This window comes from Sceloporus occidentalis, unplaced genomic scaffold (assembly GCF_023333645.1).
Source record: "Sceloporus occidentalis isolate IW3139 unplaced genomic scaffold, rSceOcc1.0.p SCAF_13, whole genome shotgun sequence".
Classification (NCBI taxonomy): Eukaryota; Metazoa; Chordata; class Lepidosauria; order Squamata; family Phrynosomatidae; genus Sceloporus; species Sceloporus occidentalis.
Window position 1 is genome coordinate 10,868,107 of NW_028316993.1, and position 20,496 is coordinate 10,888,602.

The 20,496-nt window shown below is 55.1% G+C and overlaps 3 protein-coding genes across 3 annotated transcripts; all 3 read left to right on the plus strand.

Moving 5' to 3' along the window:
* Positions 1 to 209: 209 nt before the first annotated feature.
* Positions 210 to 12,773, plus strand: MTF1 (metal regulatory transcription factor 1). Its single transcript, XM_089478471.1, has 11 exons — positions 210 to 290; positions 723 to 1,231; positions 2,433 to 2,671; positions 3,709 to 3,840; positions 4,552 to 4,625; positions 5,523 to 5,653; positions 6,002 to 6,079; positions 6,361 to 6,463; positions 6,789 to 7,339; positions 7,491 to 7,554; positions 8,134 to 12,773. The coding sequence occupies exons 2-11, from the start codon at positions 776 to 778 to the stop codon at positions 8,628 to 8,630; spliced, it is 2,325 nt and encodes a 774-aa protein (XP_089334597.1). The 5' UTR covers positions 210 to 290; positions 723 to 775; the 3' UTR covers positions 8,631 to 12,773.
* Positions 12,774 to 14,484: 1,711 nt separating this feature from the next.
* LOC149304947 (threonylcarbamoyl-AMP synthase-like) lies at positions 14,485 to 16,735 on the plus strand. The gene is made up of 6 exons (XM_089478626.1): positions 14,485 to 14,619; positions 14,739 to 14,949; positions 15,057 to 15,174; positions 15,401 to 15,520; positions 15,697 to 15,839; positions 16,114 to 16,735. The coding sequence occupies exons 1-6, from the start codon at positions 14,493 to 14,495 to the stop codon at positions 16,181 to 16,183; spliced, it is 789 nt and encodes a 262-aa protein (XP_089334752.1). The 5' UTR covers positions 14,485 to 14,492; the 3' UTR covers positions 16,184 to 16,735.
* Positions 16,736 to 17,714: 979 nt separating this feature from the next.
* LOC149304948 (AFG2-interacting ribosome maturation factor-like) lies at positions 17,715 to 19,996 on the plus strand. The gene is made up of 4 exons (XM_089478753.1): positions 17,715 to 18,175; positions 18,304 to 18,483; positions 18,770 to 18,888; positions 19,118 to 19,996. Exons 1-4 carry the CDS (start codon positions 17,895 to 17,897, stop codon positions 19,159 to 19,161), a joined length of 624 nt encoding a protein of 207 aa, XP_089334879.1. The 5' UTR covers positions 17,715 to 17,894; the 3' UTR covers positions 19,162 to 19,996.
* The last annotated feature ends 500 nt before the right edge of the window (positions 19,997 to 20,496 follow it).

Here is a 20,496-nt window from a genome sequence, read left to right on the forward strand (position 1 = left end):
GAAAGCCTTTGGGGCGGTGATGGGGGGCCAGGAGGAGGCCCCTGTTTCCCTGGCCCTTTGGGGCGGCCTCAGCCTGGGCACTGGCGCCTTTGGGCTGCGCGCAAAGGACGACGGGAAGTGTAGTCCAGGAGAGGGGCGGGACCGGAAGTGCCCTGCCATCATCGTCCCGGCGTGCTCCGCGCTGGGCGGAAGCGGAAGTGTGGCTGTTCTGAGGGAGCGACTCTCAGGGAAGGAGGGAGCCATGGGGGTCGGGCGCGGGAGGGATCCGCTGCCGCCGCCGGCAGGAGCCGGTAAGAAGCCCCTGCGGGTCGGGCAAGGGAGGAGGAGGAGGGGGCGCCCCTTGCAGGCAGCTCTTCATTCGGGCTTTCCCAGAGAGGGCCATGACCCTTCCTCCGGCGCTTCTCTGTCTGCCATGGATCTCCTGGAGGGAGGGAGGCCTTTGGCCGGGAGGGACCTGGCCTCAGGAGGCTGGGCTCTGGGGATGAGCTACTGCTGCGAGGCAGAAGAAGGGGGTTGCCATGGAGGACCTTCGGGGGTCGTTGCCTCCCAATCTGCCCCCTTTGTGGCCCCAGGAGCATTGAGAGCATTCATTAAGCCCCCCATCCTTGGCTGGAGGGCTGGTGGTCCTGGAGGGGAGGGATGGCCCTGGAGCCACTTTGGGGCTCTCCCTGAGGCAGAGGGCGGGCGCTGCTCATGGTGCATTGTGCCTTGTTCTCTTCCAGAGGAGGAGCCGCCGTGCGTTCGCCCCGAGAGCCTGCCTGCCTTCTGCTGAGCCATGGGGGAAAACAGCCCTGAGAATGTCATCTACTACAAGGTGGAGGAAGAGGAGGAGGAGGAAGAGGAGGAGGAGGACTGGGCCCGCGAGGAGGAGGAGCGGCTGCTGGGGTTTGCGGACAAGAACGGCCTGGCGCCGGCCTCCCCCCGGACGGTGTACGACCGGACAACGGTCCTCATTGAGCAGGACCGCCAGGGGCCCCTGAAGGACGAGGACGAAGAGGAGGAGGGCCCCTGCGCCAGGGACGCCCTGCTCTTCCTTCCCGAGGGCCACGAGGAGGATGCCTTCCCTCTGATCGCTGACCATGAAGGCATGTCCCAGGGCTACGTGCAGCACATCATTTCCCCCGATCAGATCCACTTGACCATCAACCCCGGCTCCACTCCCATGCCCAGGAACATCGAGGGAGCCACCCTCACCTTGCAGTCGGAGTGCCCCGAGACAAAGCTCAAAGAGGTGAGTGAGTGGGGGGCAGGCGCGGCCAGGAGTCCTTGGGGCGCCTTCCACTCCAACAGATCTCCTCTGCTGCTGCCCCTCATCTGTTTGTAAGTGGGGCCCAGAGTCTGTTTGGAGGCAAGGCACCGATTGTTGTGTTCATGCGCACCAGTCCGACTTTTCACAGCACAGCGTTTCCTGTCGCAGGCTCAATAACATGCTGAAGAGGTGAACATAGGTTATGCGATGATTGTGGAAAAGGCAAATTTGGTTTTGAGAAAATGAATTGGAAATAAAAAATGCCGCTAGTATGGTTCCTTTGCGTGTTTCTGTCACAACAGCCGGAAAATAACATTGTGCGTTTGGGCAGAGTTGCAGAAAAGTGCAAACGGAACGGTCAAGGTACTGGAGCAACTCTTCTGTGAGGAAAGATTACAACGCCTAGCTTAAAAACAAGCCTAAAAAAAGTAAAAGGGACCCATAAGAGGTGTATGGAACCCTACAAGTTGTGGAGAAAGTGTTTAAAAGGAGCATCTTCTCTTCCTCTCCCATAATACTATGAGTTATTCAGTGAAGCAGAGTAGCACAAGATTTAAAGGTAAAAGGGCTTCTCACCACATATATACTTAAAAGTTAACTAATCCTTTTCTAGAACTGTCATTTAACAGTGACGTGATGGAATTCACTGCCACACAAAAGAGCAGTGCGCCTACCAACTCGGGATTATTGGGAGGGAAAGACTGAGCCTCAGGGGGGCAGTCTCATGGCCAGGTGCACTTGTGTGTGTGAGGAGGGGCCTCCTGCCAGCACAGTTGCACCGGGGTCTGCCCTACTCCCTTTGGGCCCAGTCTTCGGCCTCACTGCCTGTTTTCTGCACCAAAGAGCCCATTCATTGAAGCCAAGTAAACTCAGCTGGCCCTGTTAGTTGTTCTCTGGTGGAAGGTAGAGTTTTCTGTTCTTGCAGCAGCAGTTCTATGCTGTTGCTGCTGTTGGATCCCACCCTCCTGGCTGAGGCTTCAGTTGAACTTACCTTGCAAGGGTCATGGATGTGTCACTGTTCAAGCATCTTCCCTGTATGAACTCTGCTCTTCTTGGTGCTCTCCACAGCATGTGCAACACTTTTCTGCGTATTTTGTTTTCACAACAGCTCTGAACTGATAGGTGGGGTTGCCAGCAGCATGGTATGGGAATGGGCATGGCAGTGTGCATCTTTGTCTCACAGGTGAAGCGCTACCAGTGCACTTTTGAGGGCTGCCCTCGCACTTACAGCACTGCAGGCAACCTGCGTACCCATCAGAAGACGCACCGGGGGGAGTACACTTTTGTGTGCAACCAGGAGGGATGCGGGAAGGCTTTCCTCACATCCTACAGTCTCAAAATCCACGTCCGGGTCCACACCAAGGAGAAGCCTTTTGAGTGTGATGTTCAGGGCTGTGAAAAAGCCTTCAATACACTGTACAGGTAAGAACAGACACACAGTTAAGAGCTGGTTCAGTCCCTCCCTCGGGTTCAGGACTGTACAGCTGCAGGGGGCCAAGGGTCTGCTTCTGGAGACTCCATGCACTCCCAAGAAAATGAGGGGTGGGGGTGGAGAGAGCAAGCAAACAGAAGAAATGACCAGAAGTCCAATTTGGCTTAAAAAAAACAGAGTCTTTTTTAAAAATATCAAAATGCTGGGAGCTCCTGTAGTTTGTTTGGCTTGGGGGCTAAACAGACTGGCTTGAAGCGCCAGCGTGGGGGCGTCATAGGGGCATGGCATTTTGATGCCATGCGCGCAACTACATGGCGGGGGGGGGCATCATGGTGTTTTGTTGGCGCAGCATTTAGGCATGTGGCACCAAAGGAGCACCAAAAAGCCGCCACTGTTATGGCAGTGGCGCCTTTTTGCTGGCATTAAAAGGAGCAGCATTTTGCCATTCTTTTTAGCAATGGCAAAGCGCTGGATCAGGGGCCTTGCATGCGGTTGCTGCGGCCCCAATCCAGTGAGGAAAGGGGTGGTGTGATGCTGCTCCAAATGGGTGGTCTGTTTTGCCCCTTATAGGTCTTGGGGGCTTCCAGAAGTGCAGAAGTTGTACTTTTTATGTTCCTCCTCAATGTGACCAATAGAGAGAGAGTAGGGAAGAGATGGGGGATAAAAATATCCAGAATAAACAAGCTTTGGAGAACACCCTCACCTCCACCCCACAAACATCTCTCAACTTCTCCTATTTGCTGCCCACAAAAGAGGTGCCTTGCTGGAACATGGCTTCCCCTTTATTGCTCCTTCAGGGTAGTATCCCCAGCAGCAGCTCATCAAGATTTGAGAGAACTCTTTTGATGGTCAGAAAGACAGGCTGTTTTTCTCTGCAGTTCCCTTACTTGAATTTTTCTTGGTTCCAAGTGGGGTCTGGCATTGTGGGTGCATGTAGGTCATTCTGCTTCCTTGTTCTGCAGTTTTGGTCCAGAAGAAGCCCACATTAATAGAGATCCCTGTTTTCCCCCACCATACACACTTGTAGGTTAAAAGCTCATCAGAGACTTCACACAGGCAAGACATTTAACTGTGAATCAGAGGGTTGCAGCAAGTACTTCACCACGCTCAGTGATCTGCGGAAACACATTCGGACTCACACTGGAGAGAAGCCGTTTAGGTGAGACGTCAGGCATCTGTTGTGAGGGGTGGAGTCGTTGGGGTGCTGGGAGGAGGAGGGGAATTTTGGGGTCATGTTCAGATAAGGTGCTGTGACACTCCCTGGATCTCTGGCTTTTCTGGCAGCATGAGCGATGACTTCTTTTGTGCTCCAAGGCAGTGTTCTGGCCTAGAGAATGCTCAGACTTTCTCATCCTGGCTCTCCAGAGCATCTACCTCTGGGGGTGATCATGTGGCTTGGCAGCTCCATGGGAACTCAGAAGCCCAGAGGCCCCTCACTGTATCTATTGCCTGTCATTAAAAGAACAAGTGGCTGTTGCTTTGGTGACTTGTTCAGGAGGAAAGAGTTCAAGCAGGGGAGCTGTAGCAGTGGTGGAGTTTGCTCCTGCAAGACTTTGTGCCATTGCAGGCCCTGAGTAGTGCAGTAATCCTCTCCATCGTGGAAGCTGAGGAACGGGTGCCGCCCAGGGCACCCTGTGCTTGAGCTGTCAGAAACCATTCTGCTAGTTGCCTGCCTGCCTTCTTTCCTCATTCCTGGTCTCACAGGGACATTCTATGGACTAGGCCAATTCTTCTCCTGCAGAGGCTTCTGCCGCCCTAAATGGAGATTAAGGCTGGCCTCCCCTTGCAGCAGGAAACCAGAGGCATGATTGGAACTGGTTTCTGCAGGGAACCTCAGGCTGATCTCTCTTCCCTTTTACCGCCTTTTTAGATGTGACCACGATGGCTGTGGAAAAGCCTTTGCTGCAAGCCACCACCTGAAGACGCATGTCAGGACACACACTGGTAAGCTTTGGGGGAACAGTCGCTCTTCAGTCTCTGTGGTGATCCCTTGAGAGTACGGTCCTGTGAGCCTGTGCTGTCATTTCCTATGACAGGCTTGCATTGTATCCGGGAGGTTAAATAGTGCTGAGCCATTTAATTCAAGGAACAATTAGAGGTTAACACTCTAGAGGTTGCTACAAGAAGCAGCTTCTGACTCATGTGGAGGCACTCGAGGGCAGACCTCTTGCCCTTAAGTCTACTCCACAAGGGCCTTGCACAGGATGGGCTGTCTGCAAGGGACTCTGTGTCAGGCATTAGCACTTCATGTGCAAAGCACAATATACGGGTTGCCTTTAAAGACAATTCAAATGTCCAGAATGATCACATGAACACCTAGCTCTGATTGCATGCCGCTTTTCCTTGATGGGACTGCACCTGTGGGCCTGCACAACTGGGCATCCCAATACTTCATGGACACTTCTCCCATTGCAACCCTGGCCATGTCCCAAGATTCATACCTGAAGCACCTCAGAGAGAGAGAGAGAGAGGGAGGGAGAAGTGAGGAGGGTGGAAAAAAGGAAGGGAGCGCTTTCACCAGGGAGCCAAACACACCTCAGCCAAACACTAATCCTTTGGATGTCAGGTTGAGATCTTTCTCTCCCTGGGATTCAAGGGGCTGATTTTTACTCTTTTTATAGTTTGTTCTTCAGAACAGGTGGTGATTATTAAATGACATACTCCTTTTACTCCTGGTATAGCTTAATTGTAAGAGGACCTGAGTGTGTTTAAAGAAAAAAGTTGACCAAGAAGTGTGGTGATGGTGACTGGAGACCCTGGGTGTGCTGAGTAGCAGGGATCCTGGAGGCTTTGGGGCTGATACCTGTCTATGCATCTTTTTTTCCTTCCTCCCTGCTCTAGGTGAAAGACCCTTCTTCTGCCCCAACAATGGCTGTGAGAAGACATTCAGCACACAATATAGCCTCAAAAGTCACATGAAGGGCCATGAGAAGGGGCCCCCCTACACTTTGCTCTCCAACAGCATCTCTGAGGTGGGTATCTCTCTTCGACCCACTCCCCACTTTGAAAGAAAGGCACTTTTTATCTGCACCATCATTAGCCTGATGGGTGTTATTCCTGGGGTGCCTGTCAGTGCATGTAATATCTGGAACCTTTGTAGAAGTCTCTTTAGGCACATTGCACATGAACTGTACACTAAGGAATCGTTCTCCATATTCCAGCTGACAGAACCATCCTTGGTTTCAAATAGGCCTGGTTTAACATGAAGGGAGGCGGCCTTTGGGAGTGTCGATCAACATGTGATGGATTGTAGGGTCCCTGGCCCCAGCGGGCCGAATTCTCTGCTGATTAATGCAACGTCTCTTTCCTCTCCTTTCCAGGATACAAACCACTCACTCTGCCTGAGCGACCTGAGCCTCATGTCTACAGATTCGGAACTGCGGGATAATTCAAATCCTGTAAGTATCTTACCCAGTCAGTGGAGAATGGCACAGTAGAGGGCATGAGGCATAAAAAATAGTCTCTTGTTGCTTCTTTCAAGAAGAACTTGTATTTGATGGTGGACTACCATGATGTCGTTTAGAGCAAGCAGGCTTTCCCATGCCTCTCTTGGCTGAGGGCATCAGTAAGCACTGCCAAGGAATGCCTGTGTCTGAGAATTTAGTTGGCATGGCCACCAAGCTCTGGGGGGGAGATTGCTGAGTGCAATGGGTCACTGCTCCCTCCGTTTGCTCCCCAGATGCAGGGGCAAGACCTGAGCACCATCTCACCAGCAAGCATCTTTGAGTCTATGTTCCAGAGCCCAGAGCCTTCTGCCAGTCAGGAAGACTCTCACCCGGCAGGTAGGAGGCTGTATGACATTGCTCTGGGGGAGAGGGGGGTAACAATCCTGGAATTCCACAAGCACTGTCCCACGGGGGAAGTGGGTCTGTCAGCACTCCTTCGTGGGCTCAAGGAAGCCTGAGCTGGGCTGTCTCACCATCTGGTAAGAAGGAGGGGCAAGGTTTAGAAAGGGGCCCCTAACCTTGGCAAAGACTTACTTGAAAGGCACCCCTAGAGCTGGTTCTCTTCCTGGGGGGCGGGGGGGCGGGCATGGGCCATAGCTGGGTTCTTATGTGTGAGAGGCCCCTCTGGGGCTCTTTTTTACTGCCTTCTTATTTGATGCAGATGTCTTGATCGAAGATTTTGTTGATGACACAGAGCCAGCCCCAGCAGCCCCTCTCCCTCCCAGTGATACCACCCCAGCATTATCCCTGCCGCTGGTTCTGCAGCTGGACATCTCTGACACGGCCCCTCCAGCGCTACCTCCTCCTGGTGCTGGTGGTCCGCAAGCGGCTTATGGCACACCGGCCCCACTCCTCCAGTCTCCTGAAGTGCCTGTTTCTGACCGCACACCATTTGCAGCCAATCCCCAGGACTTCCTGCAGCAGCACATCCAGGCACCCCCTCAGTCTGCCGAAATGGGGTTTTCTGTAGGCACAGGGACCACTTCAGCTCTCCCAGCCACTGCCGCTACTGCCACTCCTGCAGCCGTGAGTGTGGCTGAAGTCCAGGCCATGCCTGTGGGAGGGAGCTCTGTGCTGGCCGGCAGCCCGACTATCACCATCACCCCCTCGCAAAGTGCAGCCATCCTGCAATCCAGCATCGTCATGGGAGAGCAGAACCTCCAGTGGATTCTAAATGGAGCCACCAGGACGTCCCAGAGCCAAGAGCAAATGGTTAGCCCTGAGGGGTTCAGGCTCCAGCACCATGGGGTGTGCTGCCAAAAGACTGGGCTGGGGGAGACCCTTGTCTTCCTTCCTTTCCAGAAGGAGGTCCTGACTTCTTTCTCTTTTCTGACCTTTGCCCTCTTCCTGCTTGTTCCCAAAGCCCCAGGCTCCTGTGCTGGAGAAGGTCTTCTTTACAACTGCCTTGCCTGTCGCTGGTAACGCGGGTAAGTGATCATTCACCCCTTTCCCCACAACTCGCTGGCTCCAACAAAGGGCATGTGGGATGAGACAGGTTGAGGCAGCAGCCATTGGAGGCTGGAAGAAAGAGAGAACCCTTTTTTGGTGTTGGAGACACGCTGGGTCCATTCACCTTCACCCCAGATTTACAGGGAATGTCAAAGCCAAGGGTTGAATTTTAATTCCTATCTGAGCAGGAAGGGGATGCTGGGATGTGAGTTTCTCTTTCTCCAGTGCTGGGGCTGAGGAGGTGGCCAGAGAGCCAGGCATTCAGAACCCGGTGGGTGTGCCACTTGGGCCATTGCTCAGGGCCAGAACTGGATGTGCTTGGCAGTTGCTAGACTCCAGTCTCTTCCTCTCTCTGGGGCCTCCTGAGGAGTGGGAAGGCATACAGCCCTGGCAGGAACCCTCTCCCCAATTTTGCCAGGGGTGGCAGCCAGCCCGTCTCTGGTGCTGCTCCTGCTGCGGTGCCCTCCCCACTCAGGGCTTGCTGCCACTCTTCCTGTCTGCCCTTCACCCGCCTCCAGAGTGACCTTGTGTGTGTGTGTTTGTCTCTTTGCCTGCAGGGAGCTCCATGCAGCAGATTGGGCTGAGTGTTCCTGTTATCATCATCAAGCAGGAGGAGGCTTGCCAGTGCCAGTGCGCCTGCCGGGATTCAGGCAAGGACAAAGCTGCCTCTGCTGGAAGCAGCAGCAGCACTGAGAGCAAGAAGATGATGAGCAGTTCTTCACTTGGTTCCCAGGTCTCAGGGGAGCCCCTCACCCCAGGCCCCCTGCTTCCAGCCTTCACTGTTGCCACGGCCCCTGCTGCCGCTGGCACACCTGCTGCCACCCTCCTCTCACCCACATTGCCTCCCCCGGCTCCTTGTGAGTCAGGCTCTCTAGTGCGGAGCCCTTCGGACTCACTGCAGAACCAGTCCCTAAGTGCCATGGATGTCTCTGACTTCCTCTCTCTCCAGAGCCCCTCTGAGATCCCCCTTGAAGCCCTCCTGCAAGGGGGAGAAGAGGAGGGGGAGGCAGCAGAGGAAGGGGAGCTTGCCCTGGGGGGCAGCTTCCCTAAGTGAAAGAGCCCTTCCAGCCCCGACCAGGAGGACGGGAGGAGCAGGATGAGCAAGGGGCCCCAGATGTTCCTGCTTAGGAGGAGGAGGAGAGAAAAGAGGCTTGTCTGAAGGGCTGGGATGCACTCTCTAGTCACTTTGGTTCATGGTGACGCCTCTGAGCATAGGAATTGGTCACTGAGAGGAGGAGGAGGAGGCTTCTCTGGGCTGTCCGCTCTCAAGTTACACCAATGCTATGGTGGTGGAACTGACATTGGAGGTGGTGCTGGCAGCATCGGCAAGAGACTTCTTACAGCTCCTGGGGGGTCTCTTCACAGTATGAGGAGCATGCGCTAGGATACGGGCAAGGGAGAGCATTGCGGGCCCTCACAGCAGAGGCCTCTGCACTTTGCAGGTTGCTGGTGTCCCCAGCTCGTGCCAGGGAGAATGGGTGGCAGCAGCAGCATGTGCTCTCTGTATGGGCTCCACTCCCTCCCACTGCGCCTTCCAGGCACCTCCTCTTTTGCACATATGTCTCTGGCCCAGCTCTGGTGGGTGCTGGGGTTCCGCTGCTGACGTGGATCTCAGGTTCAGCGCAGATTCCTGTGGCTCACCAAAGCAGCTCCTGGGTGTTTACATGATTTTGGCGCCTTGGAGGATTTGCACTGTCAATTTTACCAGAACCATTTGCTCAGCACAGCAGCTGGTGGCAGAGATGGGGAAGAGGCACCACCAGGCAAGCTTGGAAGGTTTTTGCTCTAGAGTGGCAGAGGTGGCCGTGGGGCCTAGCCTTGGTCAGGTGGGCCTGCTTTTGACATGTAGGAACAGTTTGGCTAGTTCTAGCAACAAGGTGCTTGCCTTGAAGGTGTGGCAGAGTAAGTTCCCCGCCCCTTCCCATTTGCACAGAGTGGATGCTGGGCCAGGTACTCCTCTGGCTCTTCCCAAGGCTTCTTCCCGCTAAGCAGCAATCACTGTGTTCAGGTTGTTTGTTGATGTGGAAAATGCATCCTTTCTTATCTTCTAACTTTACTCAGGGTAAATTCTAACATAGACTCCCCTCACCCCACCCAAAAGCCTGTAAGGTCTTGAGAAGTCTCCTTTTAAAAAATGCTTTATTTATCTGCCATTGTGTTAATTATTAATTTAAGAAGTTTGATGCCATTGCTTGTCTTTCCTTGTCTGTTTGCTAGCCACCCCTTGATATTCTGAGGATCGAAGGCCTTCCCTTACTGAGTAGAGACATTGTCTGGCCAGGTATCCACAGCCAGGTAGGGCCTTGGCAGGATGGCGCAGGGCACTGGCTAGCCTGAGCCAGGCAGAGATTAGGAGGAGGGTGTGTTGGCTAAGTCTTTGGGCTGTTCAGCTTCTAGGCCTTGAAATTTCCCTCTCTGGCATGTCAAGACTTGGCTCACCTTGGGTTCTTTCTGGCCCCCACAACCACAGGGACTTTGTTCTGTGTCAGGGGACTCGGGTAGGCAGAGCCAGTGAAGAGGAGTGTACAGAGGGCATTATTGCCACTGTTCTGCTTTGCCCTTTCCGGAGCAGTATAAGAGCCCTGGGGAGTGGCTTTGCAAGGCCTCTGTGAGAGTGCTCGCCTCTGCCCCATGGCTGGATGTCTGCATGAGTTCCTCTCCTTCCTGTCTGCCAATGAGACAAGCAGCCTGAAATGCCACTTGGTTTGGCATGGAGCCATCCCCAATGCTGGCAGGTCAGGGACTGAGATTTTCAGAAGGTGCCCTGTGTTAGGCTGTTGCCTTGAACTGGCTGCTGGAGGCCTGGTGGTGGTGGGGAGACCATCACCTATTATAGAGAGACCCCCCCCCCCCCACACACACACACATCTGTCTCCTGAGTCTGTCTGGGCTGGTTGCGGCTGCTGGTCACGCTGCCTTCATTGTGCAAAGAACCCAGGACATGAATAGCTGTGGGGTGAAGAAGTGTCTTCCTCCTGGCCCATCTGCTGGGATGGAGGAGTGTGTCTGGAGTCTGTTGCTTTGGGCAGAAGCTGCTTCTGGAGACTAGAGGAGGAGAGTTCTTTGCTGAGGCTGCTCCCTTGACACTGGCCTGCTGGGCTTAAAATGCACTTTAGTTCTCTTTATGCTGACTGCTGCAGTTTTGTTTATGAATAATAACTGTAAAGTTATTAGGGTTGCTTCCCTTGTTTGCTCTGATAGAAGTTAAGAAAAGGAGAGGAAAGAAAAGGAGCACTTAACCTCCGTGCAATATGTATAGCTAGCAGTGATGTCCCCATGTGTGAGTGCATGTGCCTCTGTCTGTGTGCTAGGGAGCTGTGGCTGCTGTGTCCTCCGCTGCCCTCTTCCAACTTGTTCATCTCGAAGCAAATGTCCAGTCTATGCAAAATCTCCGTAGGCCAGGTTGCTCTTTCTGGAGCAAGGGTTGTCCCTGCTGAAAGCTCCAAGGAGAGCTGCTGTCCCTGCTCCACAGCTCCAACTAGCAAAAACCTCCAGGGGAAAGGTTTGGAGAAAAGGTTTTTCAGTCCTCTCTTGCACCTTCTTCCAGAACCTGCTGGTGGCTGATCTGTAGACTCCACAAACCCCAACAACCTCAGCAGAAGCTGCTGCTGCTCTTGAGACCTGCAGGCAAGGAGGAGGCTGCAGCAACTGGCTGGTTTCTCTTTGCACAAGCCACACACACACACACACACACACACACACACACACACACACACACACACGCTCCTGGGAACACCCAGGTGGGGCGGGGGTGTTATGATGCTGATATGTTCTGAATTAGGACGTGTTTTTTTAAAAAACAACAACTTGGGGGTGTTATTTCTCAACTTTTTTCTAGAAGTAATATTGGCATATTTGTTTTGATTTTCATGCACCTGCCCTACATTTGGGAAGGGCTGACGACTCACCTTTTTGCGGGGCTCATGGCTGTTTGTTTCTGGGGTTTGGACACTGGTTCTGCACTGAGAAATGCCAAGGAAACTGGATATTTATGTTGGGCGTGTGTGTCTGTGTGTTTGTGGAATTGGTGCGTAACCCACACAGTGTTTTCAGTAGTGTGCTCACTGGCCAAAGCTGGGTTCTGTGCAGTGGACACTCTCTAGTAAATGCAGTTTATATGTTTCTTAGCACATGGGTATTTTGGCTTTTTGTTCTTCATGCATTTTCCACAGTGAAGCCCAGCGAGACATTGTTGTCCCCTACCCCCCCACCCCCCACAAAAATTCCTTTCCTTTCCCAGCCTGTTAATGGAAGTAGCTCCCTGCTTTGCTCAGCAGTGTTGTATCTTTCCAAATGCCCAGTTGCTGGAGTGCTTTATGTGGGGAAACAAGAGGGGCTCCCCTTTTCTCTAGCAGTTCTGGGGGGGGGGCAGAGGTGGGTGTAAGGGCTCTGTCATGTCTTGCAGAACAGCCCCTTTCCTCCTTGGAACTAGTTGGAGGTAGAATGGATGTGCTCTGGGAGGGCGTTCCTGTTTGAGTGGGAAACTCACCCCACAGGTGAGACTGGAGGGTGGACAGGGGAAGGGGGAGGTAGTGAGGTGGTAGAGGGTCCAAGCCCACCCGACCGATCACCACCTTCCCACAAGAGGCCTGTGGCTTCCAGAGTGGTGGCGGCTCCCAAAGGTGCTCAGAGACCTTTTGCAAAGTGCCTTTCCGGGCCCTCACCCCCCCCCCCCAGCTGGGCCATGAGCTGAGCACCACACTTGCCCCATGCCATGCCAAGGTGAGTGAGCGAGCGGGAAAGTGGTGTTGCCATGTGGCTCGGTTCCAGGAGGCCCAGGGTGATGTCTCCTGGCGCTGCCTGACCTCCTGAGCTAGATGAGGGGCAAAGAGGAGGAGAATTGAAGTTGCCCGTTTCTCTCAGGAGTATGTGTGTTGCATTTAAGCGAATTTAATTTAACTCTGAAACATGGGAACAAATGTCCTTGCATTTGAGTGATGTGAAGATGTTAGTTACAGGTACAGTACTTCCAAAGGAAGAGCCTCTCCAAACCCCCGGAGCATAAACATGAATTTGTATTTTTGAAGAATGTAAAATGTGAAATAACAGTGTTTGCTTAACTGCTCCATTTTGTATTAAAAAAAAGAGAGATTAATATTGTACTTTGAAATACATGCCAGGAAGTGGAAATTAATTTTTTTAATTGAAAGCAATATTAATACCAATGGGATCTAATTAAATGCTTATTTAAACTTGGTGCTTTTGGAGGAATCATTTCCAGAGGGGCTGGGAGCCCTGGGCATCTAAATACCCCAATTCTGCCCCTACATGAGCCCTGAGCCTCAGTGGCCCCACTTGCTTCAGGCAGCTCCTTGCGTTTGTGTGTCATGGAGCAGAGGAGAGTGTGCTGAAGATGAGTGTGGTCATTGGTCTTTAGGGGACAGTTGGGGCCTGGCCTACGCATGAAGCACCCCAGAGGCCCTCCAGGCGAGGGAAGAGGGCTCAGGTCAGGTTGGCCCAGCAATGCCAGCCCCCATTAGTCTGGGTGGTCCAGATGGACCGGGTGCCATTTCTCTTGCATAGGTCCCCTTGCTCTCCATTCTCGTCGCACATTTTGCTTTGGTGTATTTGGCAGCTCCAGCACTAAGGGAGACTTGGGTGGCAGTTGAGTAGCTGGTTCCTACAACCCCGTCCTGCCTCCAGTTGGTTTGGTGGGCCCAGCTTTTGATGGAGTGAGTCGAAGAAAAACATTTGCTGTTGTTTTAAAACATTAAAATGTTTGAGGTGTAGCAGCACAGTATAGTCTGAAACTGGCTGCTGATACTGTGGATTTCAGCCTGAAATGCATCACATTCCTTCCAAAACAAAAGCAGTGGGGCCACATGAACAATTCTGAATCCATACTGTGGCATGGTTTTTTAAAAACACTGGGCAAAGGCAAAGCCCACGGGGTTTTGGAGGTCCTCCTCGGGTTGCTCTATGGGGCAGGAGACGTCTGTCATGTCGAACCTCCCTTTTGATTCAGACCAGAGACTCTTCCCCAGCAGGGACAACACAGACACCCGAATCACCAAATTTGGTTTTAAACACTATTCGTGTAAGATTTATTACAATACTGAGACATGTACTTATATTCAAGTACCAAGAGAGCTCTCGCACACACCATTCATGCAATACTCACTCACGCAGAGGTGGCACTTCACTGAAGTTCATTGGTCGCTAATCCTTCATGAAGACTATGGATCCAGGAGCACACCTCTGCTCAAAAGGCTTTTCTCTGCGTTGGTCTACCATCATCTTTTGGCCTCAGTCCACAACCCTTAAACGAACCTTTTCTGGCTTTTCGATGTTGTTACAAAAATACAGTACATTCCAAGCCTTATCATACTGTCCAAATAGTATGAATTATCTGTTCCTTGACCAGACATGTGGTCCATGTTCCTGTCTAAGATCTGTTTCTCCTCTGATAAGCAGACAGCCACATCCTGTTCTTCTTGGATATGCCGCTGCCACATCAGCAGCCTTAAAACCATGGCTTCACCTGCCAGGTCCTGCATTGCGAACTCTCCATTTTGCTCTGCCCAGCAGTGCCATTCCATCCACATTCACTCATAGCATCGCACTCCCAAAGCGCACGTGGGATTGAGGGGGGGAGGCCACCCTTCAGAAAGCGGTGCCCCAAAGGCCCTTCTCTGGGGCGGAGAGGAGGGAGGACCCACACTTTCCTCCAAGAGGGTGAACGGGGAGGCCTGGCTCCTTCTCCCGCAAGAGCTGCTCCAGAGAAAGAAAGCTATGAGAGAGAGAGGCCTGCAGTCTTCTCCCTGCTGCCTCCTCTCAAAGGACCATTCCTCTCTATGGTCGCTCCTGCCGCCCAGAGCGCCGCACATGTCCGCTCTAGGCGCGTCGTCTCTGTGTCCCAGCCATGAAGAGGCGGAAGTGACGACGGCGGCGCCGCCGGAAGCGGAAGCGGCTTCCCATGCTGCTGAGACGGACGGCGACGATGGCGACGGCGAAGCTGGCCTCTTCCTCGTCGTCGTCGTCGTCCTCTTCGGCGGAGGCTCCGGGGGCGGAGTGCCGCGGCGGGGCTCTCCTGGCCCCTCTGGGTGAGCGGGCGCCCTCCCTGGCTTCCTCGCTGGCTCCCTGGCACCTTGCCTCTGTGCGCGTGCAGAGCGCCTGGGTGCCCGGTTCCGCGCCGTGACTCTCTCCCTTGTCTCCCCCGCAGGGCTGGCGTCCTGTCCGCCTTCGCGGGCGGTGGCTCTGGCGGCGTCGGCGCTGCGCTCGGGGGGCCTGGTGGCGCTTCCGACGGAGACGGTGTACGGCGTGGCCTGCCTGGCCCAGGACTCGCGGGCGCTGCGGCAGCTCTACCGGCTCAAGGGCCGCGACCCCCGCAAGCCCCTGGCCCTCTGCCTCCCGGACGTCGCCCTCCTCCCCAGGTACGGACCCAGAGCGAGGGAGGGAGGGAGGGAGCCAGAGGGGCCCCGGGAGACCGAAGGGACCCACGGAGGACTCCACGGCCTCCTCTCCTCTTTTCCCGCTGCAGGTACTGCCAGGCAGGCGCCGTCCCAGAGGGGCTCCTGCACGACCTGCTCCCGGGCCCCGTCACGCTGGTCCTGGAGCGCTCAGAGGAACTCAACACAGACCTCAACCCCTTCACTCCGGTGAGTCTCTGAAAGAGAGAGAGAGAGAGAGCCAGGGGTGGCTCCTCTCAGACGGAAGCCAAGGGGCGGAGGGTGGGGTGGGGGGCAGTCCGATTGTGGGCATCCATCCGGCCCCAAGAGGCTCTTCCAGATCTCCCCAGAAGCTCAGCCCCACCTTGAGCCACAATCCCTGCATCTCTGAAGCGGCAGTTAGCATTGCTTCACCTCTGGCTTCCTCTTCTCGCAGCTGGTGGGCATCCGCATCCCCAGCCACTGGTTTCCCCGGGAGCTGGCCAGGGTTTGCGCTGCCCCTCTGGCCCTGACCAGCGCCAACGTCAGCAACAAGGGGAGCACCCTGGACGTCACGGTGAGCCCTTCTCCGTCTGCGTGGGGAGGGACGGTTGGGGCAAGGGCAGGGGAAGGCAGGCCTCTTCCTGCCTTCCAATCACTGGGAATGGGCCGCTGCTTCCATCTCTGGCCTTGTGGGGAGTTCCTTGCGCACGTTGGCACTGACTTCTTTCTCTTCCTTTCGTTTTTAAAAAGGAATTTGAAGAGCTCTGGCCTCACCTGGCGCTGGTTGTGGACGGGGGCCCACTTGGAGACATCCACAGTCCGGAGTGCCGCCTGGGCTCCACGGTGGTTGACCTTTCCATCCCTGGCAGGTTTAGGGTCATTCGGCCAGGCTGGTGAGTTTTTGCAGGAGGAGGATGGGATGGTGCAGCAGCCCAGGAGCATTATTGGGGGAGACACACACACATGCGCCTTTTGGCAAAGGGATCCCAACAGCACCAATGCAGGATCAGCCATGCAACCCCCGCCTCCCACCTGAATGTGTACAGACTGTCTGGCTCTCCATAAGCCTTCCATGCAGACTTGATGAGAAAGCAATGTTTCCTGTTGTTGAAGAGAGGGAGCTTCTCTGCCCTTATATTCCTCTTGTTTTTCTCTCTCTCTATGCAGTGCTCTTTCCCAGACCATGGAAATCCTGGTGGGCAAATATGGCCTGGCACATGACCCATCTGGTTCCTGAAACCGCCCTCTGCATCTTTCCTGGGCCGCTCTATGTGGGGACACTGTTCTTTGGGCACCTCTTTCAGAAGGATTCTGTTCAGAAGGATTCTGCTGGGCTTCACCTTCTTGGGGGCAAAAGGACCCTTCCTCCTTGCCTTATGCCACCTTCCTTCGCTCTTGAACATCTCAGAACTTTGACCCGGCTGCGGAGGAAGCATTCCCTTGTTGTTTGCATTTCCTTCAGCAGCCATGGGGGGATTGTGGTGAGGGCTGAAGGAGACCATGAAGCCCTCCCTCCTCCCTTCCCTGAATGACTTCTACCAGAGCACAAAGCACTTGCTTTCTGAGTATTTGGAGCAGCTGGTTCATGTGAATGGAAAGCGGACAGATCCTGCAAGGGAGCGCTGGAACCTTTGGGCATGCAGGGCTGCCATTAATCCTGGGGGATCTTTCCCTCCTGAAATACGGATGGGAGGGACGGACCCAGAGGCAAAGCCAGGCCTGGCCTCTGCAGGACGAGAGGCAGCGTTGGGACCAACCAACCTCAGTAAACCAAAACAGTGGAGACTTGCTTCTTCTCTTGACTCCATTCTTTTCTATGCAGAGAAGTGTGTGTGTGTATGTGTGTGTTGTTGTTGTTGTTGTTTCCCTGAGGAGTTAAAGTGCCTTGGCAGTACTGATGCTGGAGGGAGAAGGGCAGAAATGGAGGAATGAAGACAATACAATACCCCCCACTGCTGTCTCCAGGGACCTCCACTACTCTTCCCACTGCGGGGCTTGTGGGGAGGCTCTTCGTCCCAGCCTTCAGACAACATTTTCACAGTCTCTTTAGAGACGGAGGTTGGGCCTGGGCTGGAACAGAGCAAGTGACCCCTTTTTGCAGAGACCCTCCTGCCCCCCCCCCTGCTTCTGCAAAGCTGCATTTCCCTTTGAAGGAAGAGATGCTGGCATTGGTGGGCAGGGCTTTCCATTTATTGCAAGGGCTTGGGGGGGGGGGGGCTTGTGGTCCTAAAACCCTTGTCTTCTGGGAGGGGGGGGTGCCTTGGCATCTGATTGCAAGGAGGAAAGGCAGCTGGGGTCTGGAGGAGGGGGGACCTTGCCCTGGAGAGGTTGGGGAAAGGCCCCTGTCGCTGCCCATGTTCTCTGGCTGGAGTTTGGGAGGGGGGCAGAGAGTGAAGCCTTGGGGGGTTCCCTTGTGGATGGCCCCCTCGGTGTGGGAAGGGGGCAGCTAAGGGGCCACCAAGGCCTGACCCTTCTGAGGGGGGGTCCCGGCATCAGATTTACTCAGCCTTCCTTTGTGGGTCCGCTCCCCCGCCTCCTGCTGGCTCCTTCGAGGGGGCTCTCTCTCTGAGGCTGGGACCCTCTTCCAGGATTCTATGGCCAGGAGGAGGAGCTGGGCTGCCTTGGGGGCGTGGTCAGTCACACTCGACCTCCCTCTGGGCAAATGATGCCAAGAAACCCAGGGGCGTGACGTCACTCAGCGCAAGCCCCGCCCCCTGGTCGCCTCCGCTGGAAGGAACTCCATTTCCCATCGGCCTTCGCGGCGCGGAGTCGGAAGGCAGGCAGGCAAGAGGAGGAAGTGGCGGCTGGGGTTGGGTTTGTGACGGCCTCCGAGGGCCTCTTGCTTCTTGGCCCGGCCCCGGTGCCTCCCTCCTGGGCTGCGCGGGAGCGGAGGGCGGAGAGGTGCCCCTTCCTTTGGGCCCAGAGCCTCCCTCCCTCCCTCCCTCCGGATGTCTCTGCCTCCGTCTCTCCGCTCGGCTCTCCAGCGGGCCTTCCGTGGGATCCTGGCCGAGCACCGCGGGGCCTGGGAGGGGGCCCTCTCCGGCTGCGCTCCGCTCGTGGCCTCCCTGGGCAACGTGGCCCAACAGATGCTGGCCCTGCGGAAGGCGGTGGCCCTCGGCCTCCTCGGCTCTTCCTCCCTGGGGGCCTTCCCGGACCTCCCCCGGAGGCTGAGCCAGAGGCACCGAGGGGCAGCGGAGGCCTTGCTGGCCCAGCTCCGGCAGGAGAAGCTGTAAGGAGGGGAGCCGGCGGGGTCCCGGGGCCGCTCTCCCTGGGGGCAGCGGGTGCCATCTCCTTGGTCCGGGGCCAAGCCTTCGAGAAGGGCCACTGGCGGGTCTTAACGCCTTCCCTTCCTCTCAGGCCGGAGCTGCAGAAGGTGCGGGACGCAGCCGCCGTCCATGTGGCCGAGGTCTGCCTGCTCTGCGATGGACAACTGGACGCACTGGGCCTGGAGGCCTCCTTCCAGCGGAGCCCCCTCTGCCCCTCGCTGGCCGACATGATGGAGTGGCTCCTGGACATCCAGGCCTTCTACCAACGGACGTATCCTTTGCTGGCTGCATCTTCTTCAATCCTGGGGTTTATAGTTTGGTGAGATGGTTCTTTGCCCGAGGATGCTAGGTACCCCTCCACAAACTGCAACTCCCAGGATTCCATAGGAGGTTCCCATGGCAGTCAGTTAGGGCAGGGTCATTGTGTCACGTGAAAAGGCCCCAGGAGGAGGAAGAGGAGGGATGTGCGTGAGAGAGAGAAAGCATGCGCATGTGTGTTTGTGTGTGAAGGCGTGAGTAGGGCCTGTTCCTCATGTCTGTCCTTAACGCCCAAGAAGATACCTGGAGGCCAAGCTGCTCCTTCTGCAGGTCAGGTATGAGAACCTGGAGGAGATGCAAGCCCTTCCCAAGGCCTGGGAGCAGGTGATGCAACGCGGCCTGCAAAGCACAGTTGAAGGTAAGGATGGCCAGTGGGGTGGGCTGGGGAGCGGGCCTGGCACCTAATGGCCAGAAAGCTGAGACCCTGGGACCTCAGCCAGTCATCGTATGTGCCACAGATAGGCCCCTGCTGTGCAACAGGGCTCACCTGGCCCTGCCAAAGACAGCCAATTGGGCCGGGGCAGTGGCACCAAGGGAGCCATTAATAGCTGCTCCAAAGACCCCTCTTCTGATCTCCCCCACCACAGATGCCCTGCTGAAGGTCTCTTTCTTTCTGGAAGAAGCCGCATGAGGAGAGAGGCAGCCTGGTGCCCCGTTACCTGCAGCTGAAAGGTGTGCACACCTGGACTCTCTCTGGAACAGGCAGTTCTCCTTGGAGATGGGAAGTCGAGAGCGAGTGCAAAAGGGAGCTGCATGGATCATTGCCTTTTGCGTCAGCCACCTCCGCTTCTGGGGCTAAATGTGATTCGATTCTGTGGCCTCCAGTTCTCCAAGGCAAAGAGGGAGCAGGAGGGACAGGCTGGGCATAGATCTGTGCTCTGGCTTTGCCATGAGGTTGGTACCAGGGATCAGTGGCAGAAGGGAGATGTTTTTTCTGGGCATGGCCAGGCTGAGGGTTTGCCTTTTGCCTGCCTCCTTTCACTCCTTTGGCCTTGCATTCTGTCCACATCATTTCAAGGGCAGCATCAATTTGTAAAGTCCTAGGACTGTCACTGCAGTTGCTGCCTCTGTTCTGTGCTGGACATAAAGAACAGAGAAAAGGCCGTAGTGGGTCAGACATGCTGGCCAGCCGGTTGCCTGTGGGAAGCTCACCAGCCGAATGTGTCTTGAGAGTCAAGATGCCACTGACATTTGCCTATGGTACGCATTTCCATGTTTCTGTGCCTCTTTAATTGCCTTGCCTCTATAGCCTGTGATTCGTAGTTTGGTAAGGGACTTAGAAGTCACCAAGCTGTCCCTGGGAAGAGGGGGAGTGAGGATTAGATAAGTACTTTGGGAGCTTTGGGAGTTGGTAGTTCAACACAATGAAAGTGGGGTCAAGTGGCACAAAGCATCTCTTCTTTTCCTGCTACTTTTGCAGCATTTTAAAGCCGACACAATAAAAGCCAAAATTATTTTGCACAGTTGCTTTTGGTGTCAGTCAGGCTGATGTTTACCTGCATGCTGGGTCCAGCCCTCCGCCCTCACCCCCTTCGGATGTCCTAAGGCTAAAACCGGGCAAGTGGTCACTTCTGGGCCTGAAGGGGTTTATCCGCACGAGGGCGCTGGTGGCCTTTCCTAAGACGCAGCTGCTGAGAAATGCGCTTGCTTCCATTGCACACTTAGCACATTCTGTTTCCTGGAGGGGTGATGGGTGGGGGGTGCTGGACTGGGTTGGGCAGAAGTGTGACTGCACACTTTAACCCCTAACGTAGGGCCAGAGACCTGTGTGTCCCTGGACCTCCAAAGGGAAGCTTAGAACTTGGGCCAGAGGGTAGTCCAAACAGGCAGACCTCTCCCTTCGTCTCACTTAAACAACTAGACTCTGCCCTTGAGGTGAGCTGGGAAGCTGAGGCACAATGCCGACCGCTCTTCTCTCCCCTTCTTCCTTGGCCCTGGTGGTTGCCCAGTCTGTGCCCAGAGCCCC